Source organism: Poeciliopsis prolifica, unplaced genomic scaffold, assembly GCF_027474105.1.
Source record: "Poeciliopsis prolifica strain line A6 unplaced genomic scaffold, Auburn_PproV2 SCAFFOLD007, whole genome shotgun sequence".
Classification (NCBI taxonomy): Eukaryota; Metazoa; Chordata; class Actinopteri; order Cyprinodontiformes; family Poeciliidae; genus Poeciliopsis; species Poeciliopsis prolifica.
In genome coordinates this window covers 5499295-5516177 of record NW_026562382.1, presented here as the reverse complement: position 1 = coordinate 5516177, position 16883 = coordinate 5499295, and the positions used below count along the sequence as shown (strand labels likewise).

The 16883-nt window shown below is 39.1% G+C and overlaps 1 protein-coding gene across 2 annotated transcripts in view; it reads left to right on the top strand.

The window, feature by feature from the left end:
- impg2a (interphotoreceptor matrix proteoglycan 2a) overlaps window positions 1-15065 on the top strand; it is a 42763-nt gene extending 27698 nt beyond the window's left edge. For both annotated transcript variants that reach the window (XM_055031378.1, XM_055031377.1), the window contains 10 exons: window positions 91-259; window positions 358-1253; window positions 2424-2693; window positions 2780-2999; window positions 5691-5901; window positions 8636-8824; window positions 9971-10172; window positions 11653-11732; window positions 12182-12245; window positions 12507-15065. In XM_055031378.1, the coding sequence (XP_054887353.1) occupies window positions 91-259; window positions 358-1253; window positions 2424-2693; window positions 2780-2999; window positions 5691-5901; window positions 8636-8824; window positions 9971-10172; window positions 11653-11732; window positions 12182-12224 (2280 nt within the window). In that variant the 3' untranslated portion in view covers window positions 12225-12245; window positions 12507-15065. The remainder of the gene's footprint in view (window positions 1-90; window positions 260-357; window positions 1254-2423; window positions 2694-2779; window positions 3000-5690; window positions 5902-8635; window positions 8825-9970; window positions 10173-11652; window positions 11733-12181; window positions 12246-12506) is intronic.
- Window positions 15066-16883: the final 1818 nt, after the last annotated feature.

Genomic DNA, 16883 nt, shown 5'->3' with positions numbered 1-16883 from the left:
TGAAGTACGTGGCCAATCTGATCCTTCTGTCTCCAGGAAGGATCCATACATGGACTTGTGTTTAGCTAACAAAGCCTATTTGTGTTGCAGGGCATTGACCTATCAGAAGTCTTGACCCTGGATCATCCCACTGGCGGTGGATCATCACCACCAGTAGGACTCAACACCCTGGCACCAGAAGAGGACATCGTTATTCTGGAGGAGAGTGAACTAGCGTCACCTGAGGTGGCACTCGCCACCAATCCACCTGAAGCTGGTAGTAAGTTATCGACTTTTTTTTCTCGAGTTTTGAAGTAGACACCAACTGTTGCTGTAAAACAACATCAAAGACACCGAGTCTTTTCATCTTTGTTGCAGGCATTGTGGATGAAGATCTGTTGCCGGAGGATGTTGTGCTAGCCCCTGCTCCAGAGACCATCCCATCTAAAGAGCTCCTACCGGAGCCTCCCTCCCAGGAGACGCCAAAGAGCTCCACATTGCCTGAGCCACCAGTAGAAATGGAGGCATCTGGGTCAGGCCGAGATAACCTGTACAGTTTAATTGAGCCATCCATTGAAGAAGACCAAATCTCTCATGTAGAGGCTGAAGATGTTAAATCAGAACCTGAGCAAGAAGAAGTTGATGGTGCTTCAGTTGGAGAGGAATCAGTTGCTACAACCTTTGAGGAGGGGCACCAAGATGAGGTTGAGATTTCAGAAAAGCCTGAGGTCTCTACAGTTTTAACTGTGACCATAATAGAACAAGGCCAGCCAGCTATTTTACCCCCAATAGAGACTGTGAATGTACCAACTGAGGTGTCAGAGCCCGATGTAGCCAAAACCATGCTGCATTCTGATGTTGATGAACCTGTGGTTCAGGCACCAGAGGACCCTAGCAAGTTTGGCAAAGTCTCTGACGAGGATGTAGGGATCAATGTGATTCTTACCTATCCCGATCAACCTGCATTTGATGAAAAAGGCTTTGACAAGACAATTGAGAGTGATGGAAGTGAAGTAAAAGAGGGATCTTTGTCTGAAGCCAAGGATATAGAGGAAGAGGCACTTCTGACACCAGAGATCTTAGCAGGAGATCTTGTGGAGGATGAGATTTTGCTCGTCAACAGGGACCATTCAAAGTTACCCGGAACAGACTTCCCACGTCATCCATTGCCAACTGCCCTGTCTCCAGAGAAGGAATCCCCTTTTACCATCTTCTCATCCATTGTCCCAGCTTTTAATCCCCTACCTGACGAGGCCATCACTTCACTGGTAAAGGTAAAGTTGATATTAACATCTTAAATGTAGTTTCTTTACAATGTGGAATAGAATATCTTCTTGAGTAATCTATAACTAGTTTAAAATGACTTGATTTGAATGCACCATAACATTATGACTGCCAGCGTCATAGTGTGCCAGTCCTGCTTTTGTTACTTGACATGCCAAGTTATAAACTTCCCTAGACCTCTGAAGATGTACTGAAATATCTGGAATCAAGATAAGCTGCAGATAATTTAGTCTCTGCAGGTTATGACATGACTACTACACAAATCTGACTTGTTTGGATTGAGATCTGGGAAATGTGGAGGTCAGTTCAATGCTCCTTGGCCTCTTCAAACATTTCTGACCCATTGTTGTTCTGTGGATTGAGCATTTTTCTATTGAAAGAGAACACAATTGTCCGATAATTCTGTTTTCATGAGGAGGTGTACATGGTCCAAGAAAAGCTTAGTTACGTGGTATGTTTCAAAGTAACATTCACATGGATAGAGACCCAACAAGGGATTGACCAAATCACCCCACTGCCTCCAACATCTTACCTTCTTCGCTTACTACATTTTGGTTACACAGGTTACACAAGTTTGCAAAACACACACTCACACACAATTCACTTTCCACAAAATGTAAATCAAACATAATTCCTTGGACTAGGCCGACTAGTTCCACTGCCCCTTTGTCAGATTCTGATGCTGATATGCCCAATGTGGTTTTTTCAGCAGCCACCTAACTAATGTGTGACTATATAGGCTGAAATGAAATAGGCTTTGATTCACTGTGTATCCTGACTGCTTTCTATAAGAACCAGGAATAAATTCTTCAATAATATGAGCTACTGACAATAATAATACAATAAAGAACTAATCAGTGTTGTTTACTTAAGCTGTATGTAGTCATGCCATTATGCCTGTTTAATGTATAATGTTGAGCATTCATAGAACGTCCAAAGATGGGACAAGTACTCATACGACATCCAGTAAAGGACCTCTATTGTAATAAGTTTTGAGCCTTACACGTCACTTTACATTGAAAAGTATGCCTCTTGCAACTTCATCCGAGAATCTTTGGAGAACAAGTTACAATTATTTTAATTCATTAAAATGCATTGACAAGATATGGCATCAATTAGAAGCCTAGTTTTAAAGACATTTTTCTGTTTGGTTGCGGTAGACCACTGAGGAGGACCTGGATGAAGATCACGGATACGACCTGATTCCTAATGATTATGGCTTGACAAACCAGACAGAGGAAGGCAGCACTGGATCCCCATTCAGTGTGGCCCAAGGCACAGACCAAGTCAGCATTGCCATGCCTATAAACCCGAGGCGAGCTCTGACAGTCTTCTTCAGCCTGAGAGTGACCAACATGGTATTTTCTGAGGATCTCTTTAACAAGAGCTCCCCAGAGTACAAGGCTTTGGAACAGCGCTTCTTAGAACTGGTAACCACAGCAATGTTGCATTTGTTTAGGTAAGAGTCCATACCACCATGCAGCTTGCAAAATCTGATTTTTCTATTTCTTCCAAGCTTGTGCCCTATCTTCAGTCCAACCTGAGCCACTTTGAGAATCTGGAGATCTTGAACTTCAGGAATGGGAGCATCGTGGTCAACAGTCGGATGAAGTTTGGGAAGCCTGTGGCCCGGGGCGTCACCACCACTGTGTATCTAATTCTAGAGGACTTCTGTAACACTGCGTACCAGACCATGAATCTAGCCATTGATAAATACTCTTTGGATGTGGAGTCGGGTGAGTTTTTTGCACTAAATAAACTCAATGCTTACACAGCAAAACCATAATTGACAGAGCAAGTCTGTCTTGAGGTTAAGCTAAGCAGTTTACTTTCATTATTTAATTATTGTCATCCAAGCTTCTCCTTTGATACTTGGCATTTCTTAGACTGACTAATCAACTGTGAGCCAACAATTCATTTTGAGAATGAATATAATATTTGCCATAAAGTTAATCACTGAAAAAGTTAATGTGAAACATAGTGATAGAAAATAACACGCTGCTGAATCACATCATGCACTAATAATATAGCTGAACTAAAAGGAATGGATGGCAATGTTTTTATGAGAAAAAGATTTATGCCTGTTTTAATATAGCCAAATGTGCTTCTTATTGTGCTGAAAGCTACCACAAATGTGCTTTTCAAGACTTTGGCAGATTTGTTTATCTGTTTCTACCCAATAAAACAACAAACAGATATTATCAAAGTGAGCCTGTCTGGAAATACAAACATAAATCACATGCCAATAATGCAATTACAAAGCCTGATATAAAGCACCCTTAAGCTGTTTCTGTGTTGGGAGGGGAATAATCCAATCCCAAAATCTGTATTCTGATGTTTCCTATAGCAGAATTCCTTCTCTTTAGTATTTTATATTGCTTTGGCTGCACGGGTTTTATACGTCTACATGGGTAAACCACACAGGAACTGTGCAGATGCACTTTATGCCAATAGTTATTCTATTCAAAAGACTGATTTCAGAAGCATTAGAATGGTCATTTGATGTCTATACTTACAGTCTGATGTAGACCTGCTAAATCTGAGCTACAAAACAGTGAGGTGGAGAGTGTGGTACAATGGGCTCAGGAACAACATAAATAAAAATGGTGCTGCTGTAAACCTTAAACCTTCCAGATATTTAAAATAACTCAATTACCTGTTAATTGAGTCATTTAGTAAGTGTTATTTTGAACTTTAATCAGAGGTGGCTAGAATAGCCAAAATATTAGCCAAGAGTAAAAGGGTACTGTGTAAAAAGGCTACATAAGCCCTGAGTGCTTGAGTAGTACTGTTTAATCTATACAATTATGTGCTGGTTCTGGTACTTTATGATGAAATAAAATATGGCTAACAGCAAATCTCATTGTTTAAAAACAACAAACACAGGCAGAAAGTAGTCGGATCGAATAACTTTATTCTATTTTACCGTGGAGTCTCCCATGTTTCCTTTTGGCAAACTTTAGTCGAGCCTTGATATGAGTTTGTTTTTTTTCATTGCCGCTCTCCCATAAAGCTTCGACTGGAGAAAAAAATCCTGGCAGCTGCGTGCAGAGTCTCTCCCATCTCAGCTGCTGAAGCTTATAACTCCTGGTGTCCTGGTGGCCTAGTCCACCAGACTCCTCCCTGCACGGTCACTCAGTTTGTGAGGATGGCCTGATAGTCAGATTTACACATTTGATATTTTCCTTCCGCTTCTGGAAGGAAAAGAGATTTACCCAAACTCCAGGGCAGTTTGTTCATCGCCAGCTTATACTTCTCAATAACTTTTTCTCGGACTTGCTTGGAGTGTTCTTTTGTCTTCATGCTGTAATGGTAGCCAGAAATACATTTCAAGCAGCTAATGGTTTTTCCAGACACAGGTGTTTTTGTACCACATTCATTGGAGACGCAGTCACTGCACTCAGGTGATCTCCATCTCACTCATTGAGAGACTACTAGCACCAGTTGGCTAGACCTCTGTTGATCAAGGTCAGTCTTTTTTAAAACAGGTGAATATATTTTGTAGAATAATTTTTACTTTTGCATTAAATGATGTTTTGTATATTTTTTTCTTCTTCAAAAAGGCAAGTCATTTGGCTCCTTATTGATTTGTAAAAGCAATAAAAAGAGTGAAACATGGAAGGGTTGAACACTTTTTATGGGTGGAGGAAACAATCCAGTGGAACTTTAACTGTTCTACATTTTTGCACAAAACAGAACAGATAGGATATCACCCTTCAGACTAAAATAACTCCAAAGAAGGCAATTCTGAGTAGCATTGTGCACCAGGCAGAGTGAACTGGTGTATTGATATATGTAAAATGTGTTTTCAAACTGTTAGTTTTGCTGTGAGTTTGTAAATTTGTGTTGTTTTTACAATTTAATCCAATTCCATTTTTTTCTCCCAGTATCCTAAGAGCTGTAAAATAGCACTTTCAGAACATTGGGGAAGATGTAAACATATTCTTTAGAAATGCATAATATGATTGATCAGACATGAGTGGCTCTATGATGATCATTTTTTTGTTTATTTCTTTTAAAACATGTTCCATCAAAACAGAGATACCAACAAGCACATAAAGAAAGTAAAAAAAAAAAGAAAAGTTAAATTCTAAACTTAAAAAAGCACAAAATAGTGCTTTCACACTAAAAATAAATTAGTCATTTAAAATCGAATACAAATAAATTGATGTTCAGCATACATCTAAAGTTTTACTTTTAGTCAAGTAAATCTGAATACCTTTGAATGTTGTATCTCATTGAGATTAGTGGCTGACATAGACCAACTTGCAGCATAAAAAGCAACTACTGATTCATCCAAGGATATAATCCAAGGTTGGTTATTTTTTATGTTGGATTATATGATAAAAAAGCAGCTGAATAGAAATTCCTATGTACCTGTCATAATTCAAGTACATATTTTCTTATCAATTGCTTTTAATTTCCAGGTGACCAAGCCGATCCCTGCAAGTTCCAGGCATGCAACGAGTACGCAGAATGTAAAGTGAACAAGTGGTCCGGGGAGGCGGAGTGTGTCTGTAATGCGGGCTACTTCAGTGTTGACGGCCTTCCGTGTCAAAGCGTTTGCGAGCTGCAGACAGACTTTTGCCTCAATGACGGCAAGTGTGACATCATCCCTGGCCAGGGAGCCATCTGCAGGTGGGCGAGGGATTAATACTGTGTTTGTGTGTGGGGAATAACCGAATAAGTCTTCGGTTCTAAAAAGCCGCAGTGACTAAACAGATTTTCCAAGTCGGTGGAGTTTAGAAGAAATAAGTGTAAATACAATTATTTATTTCACTGATTTTAGAGCTTTTTTGCTTCTTGTGCTGATTTTTAAGATTACAGACCAGATGTAGGTGTGTTTTGAACAAGGTTTCAAATGAAAGAATGTGAAGATTTACACTTTTGAAAAGATTTAAGCCCTCTAATGTCATAGAAGTACAACAAATTTTATGATGTTCTCTACCTCATGTAGTCAAAACATTAATTTCAAATAAGAAATTTATCATTTTTACCTCTTTAAGTCTGTAGCTCTCAATAGTTATCTTCTTTTTCAACCACTGAGAAATACATGTATTAAAAAAAGTAAAAAAAAAAAAAAAGAGTTACTCAGGCTGTAGTTTACCACGGTGCCAATTGGACCTGGTAAAGAAAAAAAATTTAATATAAACCAGTGAAATCCTGGCAGCATTCGGATTGAAGTCGTAGTTTCTGCTGCGGTTCTGACCAACATCATTAGGCTGCTTTCACATGAAAGGCCCCTGGCTGATTTATCGCTTGACAGCAGGCGGTGGCACGCTGCGTTGAGCGACGCACAGTTTAACCTTGTGGTCAGGTTCAGTAATTTGCGCATCATCTGTTTGCCTCAAAGCAGAGACAACCTGGCGTATGTCCACAAAGATCAACGTTTAGGAGAAGCTTGCAGTGAGTTCGCACAACATCGATAGACTCTTGGAGAGCTAAACAAGAAAGCATATATCCAACAATTTGGAAGTAACATTTGAGTTTAAAGTGCCATAGGACTGAGAGGAGTGTCTGTGTATTATAAAAGCTGTCAACTAATATAATCTTTACCAAGTCAATTAAATCTGGTTGTGGCTTTGAATAATGTTGCTGCCTGTTACCTTTATAATGTATTGAGGTTGTTTTGTGCCCTGCCCTGTGCTTTTCTCCCCTGTGTCAGGCTTTATGCTGCTTTATTTGTGAAAGGAATCTTATCTTTTGCACAATATCCCTACCACCAAGTCACCTGAATACGTAACATTACGTATTCAGTGGTGGTGCAAGAATAAAACATAATCAATCGATGTTTCATTCATAAGGGTTTAATTTGCACATTTGAATGTTTTTCAGAGAACATGGCTTCTGCAATTCAATCTCCAGTTTGTCTATGTTTCTTAGCTCTAAAATGTCTAATACAGCTGCTGCTATAAATGTGGTGAATGAAAGAAAATATAAAATACTGATTTGCAATCACTCTGTAGCTAAAGTCGGATGCTCTCTGATTCACTTTGCTCAGACACAAAGAAAAAAGTCACAGCTGAAGCTAATTATCGCAGGTAAACATGCTAGAGGAAGGTTTGGAGAGAGTCGCCATTAATTCAATGTTAATTCTTACAAACAACAGATTTAGCCACGTTGGTTGTCTAGCTGTTTACTTCCTGTTTTAGCTTTCTGCAGTAGCTGGCATTAACTAATTTGTTTTCTCAACACTCTGGGGTTGTTCCTTCCCAGGATTCTAATTGTTTAATATTCCCAACACAGAATGTTTTTTCCAACAGAAAGCCAAACTTTGGTGGGTGTGGAGAAACATCACCACCTGCGTTTACTTTCATAAAGCTAATCCATGTTTTCTGCATAAATGATCTTTGTTTTGAAAGAGCACACTATGTAACTTCTTTCTGCCACCATTTAGCAGCCAAACATCCATTTGACACATTTTCCTACAACACAAAAACAGTCTGTGCCTTGATTACTGTTTCCAAACAGAGCAGGTTGGGCATCTTGTTCGGAGGGCATGGTGCAGACGACTTATTTCACTTCAGAAAAGTGATTTAAATAACGTAAAAATAAATTTGTGTTAATGAGCACCACTGATCAATATGCATACCAGCAGATCTCATTTTCAATATGTATGCTGGCTACATGTTTCGGCCATGATGATTGAGCTTTTTACCAATTCGCTTGCACACATGAGAGGCAGTTTGTTGTCAATTGCTCCAGCACAAGCTCATCCGTCAAGAAGAAGCACAATAAATAAACAGTTTGTGTTTTGTTTATGTTTCAGACTTGTACAATTTTTAGAATATCTTGCTCTTCAATGTGATATTTGCCCTTCGAAGTCTCCCACAGGCCTACTTTGATGTCTGCCATGTGTTTTCTTTTATCACAACTTTTGTTTGAATGTGCAACAGATTTATGGACGTGTGCTGAAGATGAAACGCCAGCGTTGGAAATAAGTGACAGAAACTTTTTGTTAGCCCTGCTCAGACTTTGACATGCAAGTTTTTTTTTTAACACATTAGTAATTATGAGCAGACTTGGGGAAGACAAGCCAAGATGACTGCTAACCTCTGTTTCACACCCACTACAGCATAATAACACATGAATGCAGTGCCACGTGCTGCTGGATTCTCATTAACTTCCAAGCTAAAAGTGTTGCATTCCTCCATGGAGACAGAAAACAAATAAGAGATTTTCTTCCATAACAAGAAATCTGTGATTTTTATGACACATGCAGAATTAAAATGAATTGATCCTTTCTGTTGCGACAAAAATGCAAACAGCAAATAAATTTCACGTGATTTATTTGCCGAAACATTTTGATTCTGCTGCTCAATAATACTGAAGTTGAGTTTTTTTTTTTTTTTTTTTACTTTTCCATCTCCAGGTGTCGTGTTGGAGAGAACTGGTGGTACAGAGGTGAACACTGTGAGGAGTATGTGTCTGAGCCTCTGGTGGTTGGCATAGCCATAGCCTCTGTCGCTGGTTTCCTGTTTGTGGCGTCTGGAGTGCTGTTCTTCCTGGCCAGGACACTTCGGGATCAGTACGACAAGGAAGAGTCAGAGGATCCCATACGGTGAGGATAGGAGACACAATACTGCCCACCCAAGAACATCTGTAATTTGACAACGCCCAACATTTCTTTCACCTGCAAAACTTAGCCTTGATATGTCCATCTATCTTTGGGTGAGTAACGGGTTGCATCCTGAACCACCAATGGGGAACATAATTGATGTACCGAATGTTAAGAAATTAATTCAAGAACATTTCTTTTAACCCTTTATGACCTAATTTTCAAATGTCCGCCTGGAGATTTTTTGCTTGTTTTAATTGTACGCAGTTCTTTAAATGCCCTGTGAGTAAATATGTGTTGACTATTTATCCATAATAAGTGGAACTTTTAATTTCTAGCAAGTTATTTTCACAATTTACTGTCTGTTAAAAGAGTCGCCCCTTAGATTAATTTCTGTCTGCTGCGTTGGGGGTGAAATTACCGTAAAAATCTGGAAGGGTTAAATTAAAGAAACTTTATTGTGACTTTTTATTTTTTGTCCATTTCAATTTCTGATTGACTTTCAAATTTGGAAATAAACAAAATAAATGATTTAGTGTGCCAAAATGCACATTTTAATAAAAGATAGATCATTTTTGCAGTGTTTTGATCTTGGCCTTTCGCTGCTCAAAAATGTTTGGGACCTGGAAGTGTCTTCACACTTTAGATTATCATGTTCTGGTTGCTAATCGGAAAACCAACAAGGCTTACTACATGTTGGGATGTTAACTGCTAGTAGCAATCAAGCTGATGACAGTGTATTCCTCTCCATTTTATGGGTGTAAACACTTAGAAACTGTATTCACTAGAAGCGATTATAAGAAACAGTGTGTGCTTCTTGGTCACTGAGGTAGAAACTATTAGAAGTGCTAACAAATAGCTTATGTATATATACAACTTTCACAATATTTTATATGTCTGGCTGGCATATAACTGTCTCTGAGCTCACAGTCGCTCAGAGACAGAAGACTTTCCAAGTCAAAGTTCTCACTTCAGGACGTGCTGGTGTGTTCATACCTGGAAACTTGGAAAACTCAGATTTTGAAGACAGGCACACCAGTCGTCTCACACAGTTTACCTTAGTGGGTTAGTTATTTAATTTGAGGCTGGGTTTCTCTCCCTGTCTTTACATCTCGACTAATTATTTTCTTTATTTCTCTGGGTCTTCAGGCGGGTGGAGAGTCTTCCATCATTGGAAAGGGCAACCAAATACAACCCCATGTATGAAAGTGAAGCCACAACAGGCTACAGCCACTATTACCGTCGTTATCCCGAAGCGCCTATGTACAGCAGTGCCAGCGCCGAGGCATCCACCGACTTTAGCAGCGAGGAGATACGGCACATCTATGAAAACAGTGAGCTGACCAAAGAAGTAAGTATCTATTCCCCTCCCTGCCTCCATTTCCTTTAAATGGTAATTAAAAGATTGGTCATGTCAATCTGAAGTGTTGTTGAAGGATATAGAAACGTGTAATGAGAGTAACACAGCATGGCAGATCTTCTTTGCTCTGTATGTTGTAAAGTGAGTCATCATTGAGACTAGATGGGAAAGCAGCTCAGATAAAGATGGAGAACATTTCAGTTCTAAAGTTCAGTTTCTCATCATTTCAGACGCCCAGATACTTATAACCTAAAAGAAAATCTGCATGAAACGCATGACAAGAAAATAAGCCCGTATTATTTCCCACTCGTCGACTCATGTTGGACGTGTGTGGCCTGCTGCAGACAATACAAGGAGCAAATTGTCCTTTTGAACCCATTCTCTTTAAGAGCTGATAAAATTGTCCACAGCTGGAGTCCAGTGTTCTACTGCCCCAGCATGACACAGCCTCAATTGTATGTGTTAAAGGCGAGAACTGATGCGACTTAATTGACGAGACGTGCACAAAGCACTTGTGCGCTCCCAGTGGCGTCAACAAAGGGAATCCAGATTTTAATATGGCAACAGAAATATGGAATCTTAAAAAAAATTATGTTGAAGTCGTTGTAGACGTAAATGGCACACAGAACCTGTCCTTGGACAGAACCCAGGGGGACACCTTTAGAAATATGGAGAAAGGAGTCCACCAGGTTTTAAAAGACAGGCAGCAATTTTTTGTCCAGACTTCAAGATGTAAAAAGAAAACCAAGTGGTCACTGGTGTCCTTTTAGTTAATGAAATAAAGGCACACAGCAGCTTATTCTTTGCATGAAACCATGTCAGTGGTTGGATTTAGATGATGTCCACATTGAGACTTCACATGACTGTATTATAAAAATCAAAACTTATGTATCAAAACACTTTTTTTTTTTTGCACAGTAACAGTAGACATGTCTGGTATAGGCACGTAATATCTTTGTCGGGAGAAGACTTTCATACAAATAGTGAGTTATACTGTTGTGTTAGTGGTTGCTTAGCTGCCTCAGCGACTGGGCAGCTTTTCAGCGTCTGACTCAGCAATGAGTTCTGGATCCTATCAAACAGGGCCGGAGATAACATGGGTCCGTCTGTCAGGAAATTAAAATTGAACTCAAAATGGATCTTTCAACAAGATAATGATCCTCAGCTTGCTCCAAGTTATGGCCAAACATAGAGAAAGTAAAGATGCTGGAAAGCCAAGATAAAATCCTTAAAAGAGTTTTAGTATAAACAATAGATTCAAAACAGGCAAAACATCACTTTAAGAATACAATCATATGCAAACAGTGGAAAGGGCTTTTGCACAAATGGATCTGGACGTCATGCATGGAACCGAGCAAAGTTATTTTCTTTTTTATGTCCTATTATGGTCCACATTGATATCAGTCCTGTGTGCAATTTCACTGTTTTTGCTGTGATGTCCCTTATCAAGCAAAATCCTGTTTTTCTGCAGGAAATCCAAGACAGGATACGCATCATTGAACTCTATGCTAAGGACCGGCAATTTGCAGACTTTGTGCGGCAGCATCAAGCGTGAGTTCACTTGCTTGCAGCTTTTAGACCTCAATGAGTTAATGTACTAAATAAACCTGGATTTGAGGGACGAAAAGGGGGAAGTGGGCTTGAGATACAAGAGAATAACAAGACTAAAGAGACAAAGATTTTGTTTGTTAGTCAAGAGCTTCAAGAGACGAAAAGTCCAGGCCATGCCAAACCAGTGTGGAGACAGATTTATCTTTCTTAAGTTTTAGCCAGGACTGGAGCTGCAGATACAGACAAAAACAGTCAGATTCAGACTTTAACTATCTTTAACTTGATGTGATGTGTGTAATGATGTCTCCCATTTTTCTGTTGCCTGTTGCATCGTTCTGTGTAGCATTGATGTTGATTATGCTGAGTTTACTTTTTCTCTATAAAGTACAAAATGTACATACTTTTGCAGGAAGATAACATTGTTACACTTGTTTCTGAATGTGTTTCAGAGTTCTGGATACACAGAGAGAAAGCTCCTCTATGCACACATAGAACTGCAATGAACAACATACTGTAAGCAATGTTTAATTTAATTTGAAAAACAAACAAACAAAAAAGTTGAGTCACCATAATAGATCATCATGAGGATGTTTAATATTCCTTATTTTGTGAGTTGCCTCATGTAGCTGTATGAATCTCAGTTTCAAGCCTGAAAAACAAGTAAAATCAGCTCTTATAATTTACTGAACGGTGAAAAAATCCTATGGTTCGTCAAAGCAACGGGATGTAATCCATGTTGTACCATTTTACTGACAAGCTTCTTATGTTTCACAGAAACATGCTTCCTCATCAAAAATGAAGCTTCCTGTCAAGATGTTTCTTTGATCGCCATGTTCCTCGTATTACGGACTGAGTTTAGATTATTTTCAGCACTTTTGTAATCGAAACAGTAAGTCTGCATCTATCGCTCTTTGCGTAGGTGGGTGTTGACCATTCATTCATAAACCTCTGTGCCTTCTAACTGGGTGAGTCTCCTGTGACACTACGGCCCGTTTCTGCTCATTTTTTTTGGCTGCTCAACTCCCAAACCTTTGGGAAAACCAGACGGCATCCTGTGCGGACCAAACCAACAAGTAATTATTGTTTTGTGGGGTAACTGTTTATTTGCATTATCTTCTATTTGCCTTCTCTTAAAGGGGAAGAACATATATTGAGATATGTTTGTATAGTTAAACCGACATTTGTCCATCTGGGATATATGTTTTTTTGATCTTTGTCATGCTCAGATTTATTTCCTAGCTCTATCGAAGAGCCATCAAAACCTAGGTAATTTTTAGTTGTTGGTGCTATTTTAATTTTAAACACTCCTTCAGATGTATAATGTCGTCGTTGAGTCATTTACAGTTTGAAGCCAATGGATGGACTCTTTTGTAGAATACAAGTGCAAGTCAACATTCTGGGAAAATGCAGAAAAAGCCAAATTATAGTTCGTCTTCTTGTTCACTGATGTTTGAAGCGGTCAGCGGTAAAGCTATGCCGTGTCATGTCTCCCACCTCACCTACATGAGAAAAAAAAACCTTCTCTATATGCTTATTTAATAGAACAAAGACCTTCGATGGAAACATTTAAATCGAAGCACATGCATGTGCTTAAATGGCCCAGTCAAAGTCCAGACAGAGCTTTTAATTTTTTTGGTGTTCATGGATGTTCTCTAAATCTGCTAAAACCTCAGGGACATTTTCCAATTAATACTTATCCACAACAAACTTTTCAGATTTTTGTTTGTAAAAATTTCTCTTACGCATTTTAGTGTCTTCATTGAACTTCACAGTTTTACTCCACTTTGTGTTGGATGTCTGTCTCTAATACCGCTCTGAAATACCCTGATGTTTGTCATTGCAGTGTGAAAAAGTTCAGGAGGTACGAATACCTTTGCAAAGCACTTTAGTCTTGACCGATTGCCTAGTTCTTGGAAAATATAAAGCAGCAAAAAGCTGCACTGCTCTGAAGAGTAAAAGCAACAGTCGACTGTCTCAATTTTTCACCCCTCCAGTTGATTTATTTGCCTGTTTTTAATGGATTTTCGTTGTGTGAAGTTGGTCCCACCTCCACCTTTTTCAAATTGAATAAAATTGGTACCAAACGCTTGTGCTGGTTTGCGCCACTCTCATTTTAAAGGTGCTAATAAATGTTTCCAGAGGTCAATGAAGGTCAACCAGACAGCCCACAGTTACAAAATCAAATGAAATCTGGGGTCAATGCAGATTTGCTAAAGTTGTGCTGTTTTGAGCAGAAAAAAATGTTTGTTTCTTGACGTCCTCGGAGATCAACCTGCCCTCCTCACAAAATCAAACAAAACTGGTGTAAATTAGTTGTGTTATGTTTGTGCTGGTTTGTGTTGTTAGCATCTTCTTAGCGCAGTCCTTTGACACCAAACCTGCTTGATTTTGTAAATGTGGTTGACATTTGATCGTCTCTGGAAACGTTTATTAGAATCTCTAAAATGATAGCAACACAAATCACCATTTTTACTGCACAAACCTTTGACACCAATTTTGTTTGATTTGAAGAACGTGTGAGGGGAACAGCTTCACTCAGGTATAACCATTTGGGTCTCCAAATGCCTAACAAGGCAGATAAAATGCATTTAGATGGAAGTCATGGAGGCATTCAGGCCCAGGATCTGAATCCTGCTTTCAGTTTCACATTGAGACGATTGAGAATCCCCGGAAAAGCAGCAAGCAAAGGATGACAAACAACAGATGCTCTCAGTAAAGATACACATAGAAACTTCCTTACTGCTGTCTGTCTTTTCAATCTGAAGCTTTCTAGATGACTAATTCCAGTGTTTCCTATGGTATTCATACACTGGATTTGTTGTCCTTGACCCCACCCGTTCATGGTGTGGCCCTTCACATCTGCACCTGGTTATGTTCTACTTGTGGACGCTGTCAGAAAGCATGAGCGTCGGTTCTCTCTAGAGGTCACAGCTCCACACGTAGATCATGGCTTCAGATTTTTGTTGGGAATAAATTGTTCTGTTAGTCATCTACTCAAGTGGAAAAAAAAAAGAAGAAGAAAATTTCAGAGCAGACCCCTGTGTCACTGTCATGCCTTTTGCAATCTGTCAGTTCAGTTTTATTGTCTTGTTTTTGTGCATGTATCGGGTTATTATCACTGTCTTTCTGCATCTGCCACCTGGTTAAACGGCCAGAAATCAAACACAGTGCTCATTCATGTAAATAACTCTGCAAATGTCATCAGTCACTGCAACATAGGGTGTTAATCTTGTAAGTCTCTTGTGTCTCTTTGTTTTATATTGATGACTGTAACCAGTGCTATCATCTTGTGCAGCTGTAACGAGTTTAAAAACAAATAAATTAAACGCTTTATATAAAGTGCTGAATCTGGTACCGTGATTGGGATATTTTTTAGCACAACATAACGCAGCTAGAGGGAAAAAAAAAACAAGTTTAATGATGTAGCCCTTTGAGTAAGGACAGTTTTGCTTCAATAATCGCTTTAAAAAAAAAAAGAAATAAAACTAAAATAATCACCTGCATTCTTGCACTGCTCAAAGCCACAGTTTTTCTTTTCCAATGGAAGCGTGAGAGCACACTTTGTCCTTTCACTGTGAGCCATAATGTTGGAGACGATTATCTCCTCTCCGGATAATCCGAAGATGAGATTAGCCTCAGAAAGTATGGATTACAGGTTCATGTGCAGCCACAACGGTTTCCAAAAGAGTGCACACCAGTAATCAGCCTGCACATGCAGTATGATCTCATGCTCCAGGGTTTGTCTCACCAGGCACACGAACAAGACCTTGTGTAAACAAATCACTGACCTGGGGAAACAGTGTTTCTTTGTACTGTATGAGGGAAATATTGGATCCAGGTGCTGCTTGTCGTGCCTCAATGTTGAGGTGCAGCTGGAAACGTGATTTTTGGGTAATTCAGCCATGAAATTTTTCAAGTGCAATTTCTCAAAAACATAACGCTAATTATTTGTATATTTAGTTCAAACGATTACTCTGAATACATAAAATCTTGGGAAATAGTAGCTCATGATACCAAGATACCATTCAGCTAAAACCGCAGCTGAAAGCTGTCAAAGAGTGGTGACGCTGCGTATGGATCACCAAACTCAGGCCATTAAATTAAAGCCTCCTGTTACTATGTCACTGTAAAAAAATTAAAAAATGATATTGAAGAAATAGTGAGCTAAGAGGGACACCTTGACAATACTAATGTAGATTATAACACAGACAAAAGGCAATGAGTTCTGTGCTTGTAGGACAAAAACAAATGAGTTTTCAACCAAAGATGGGATTGATTTTCATAAAGTATTTGACTGAGGCTTAGTATTACCAAATGCCTATTCCTGCATGATCCCAGTTGGATGAACGTTTCTCTGTATGTCTATATTCAAATATACGTCAGATTTGTTGAAAGCCGTTTGACCTGGAACCGTCACCCAGAGGAGCTCCAACCATCAACTTGGTTCAAAATGTCTCGTATACCACGACGTCCGACCCTGACAACTTCAAGCTATGCAGACCTCTGGAGATGCATTCAACATAACATGGTGTTGATTTCAACCTGCTGCAGCATTCTTCATTTTTATAGCCAACTTCTGCTTCTCATCCACAAATCCCTCTCTGAGCATAATTTCAGTGATTCTGGCAATTAAAAGTAATGTGTTGCCGTTTGTCCCTGTTTAGTTCCCCGGTCTTGCTCAAGGGTCGGTGACAGGAGCTCCTTTTTCACTCATCCTGAGACCTGGTGACTTTTGAGTTCTCTTCTTTGAGTGTGATTTATTTCACGCAGATGTTTTACAATGAACAATTTTATCTATGGAGTCAGTATTGTATATATTTTTTAAGTGGACATTTATTTATTTTTTCCTCTACAGAGGAGGCTGAGTCTGTTGTTTAAATATCTGCCTAAAAAGTCCCATTTTCATGGTTTTGAGGCGTGCAAGCTAAGTGGATGGTGATGATACTATTGCTGGACGACTTTTTAGTTTTCCAGTCAGAGCTCATGCATGCGTCATGCTTTTTTTTCTTTTCTTTTTTTCTTTTTATCAGTTCAGTGTTTGCAAAATTTTGCAGCTCCTGTCACTTTACACATCTTAACAGTTCCTTATTCAACTTATGAAAGCAAGAGATTTTATGTTACTATAAATGTCATCTTCCTTTTATTGGGGCA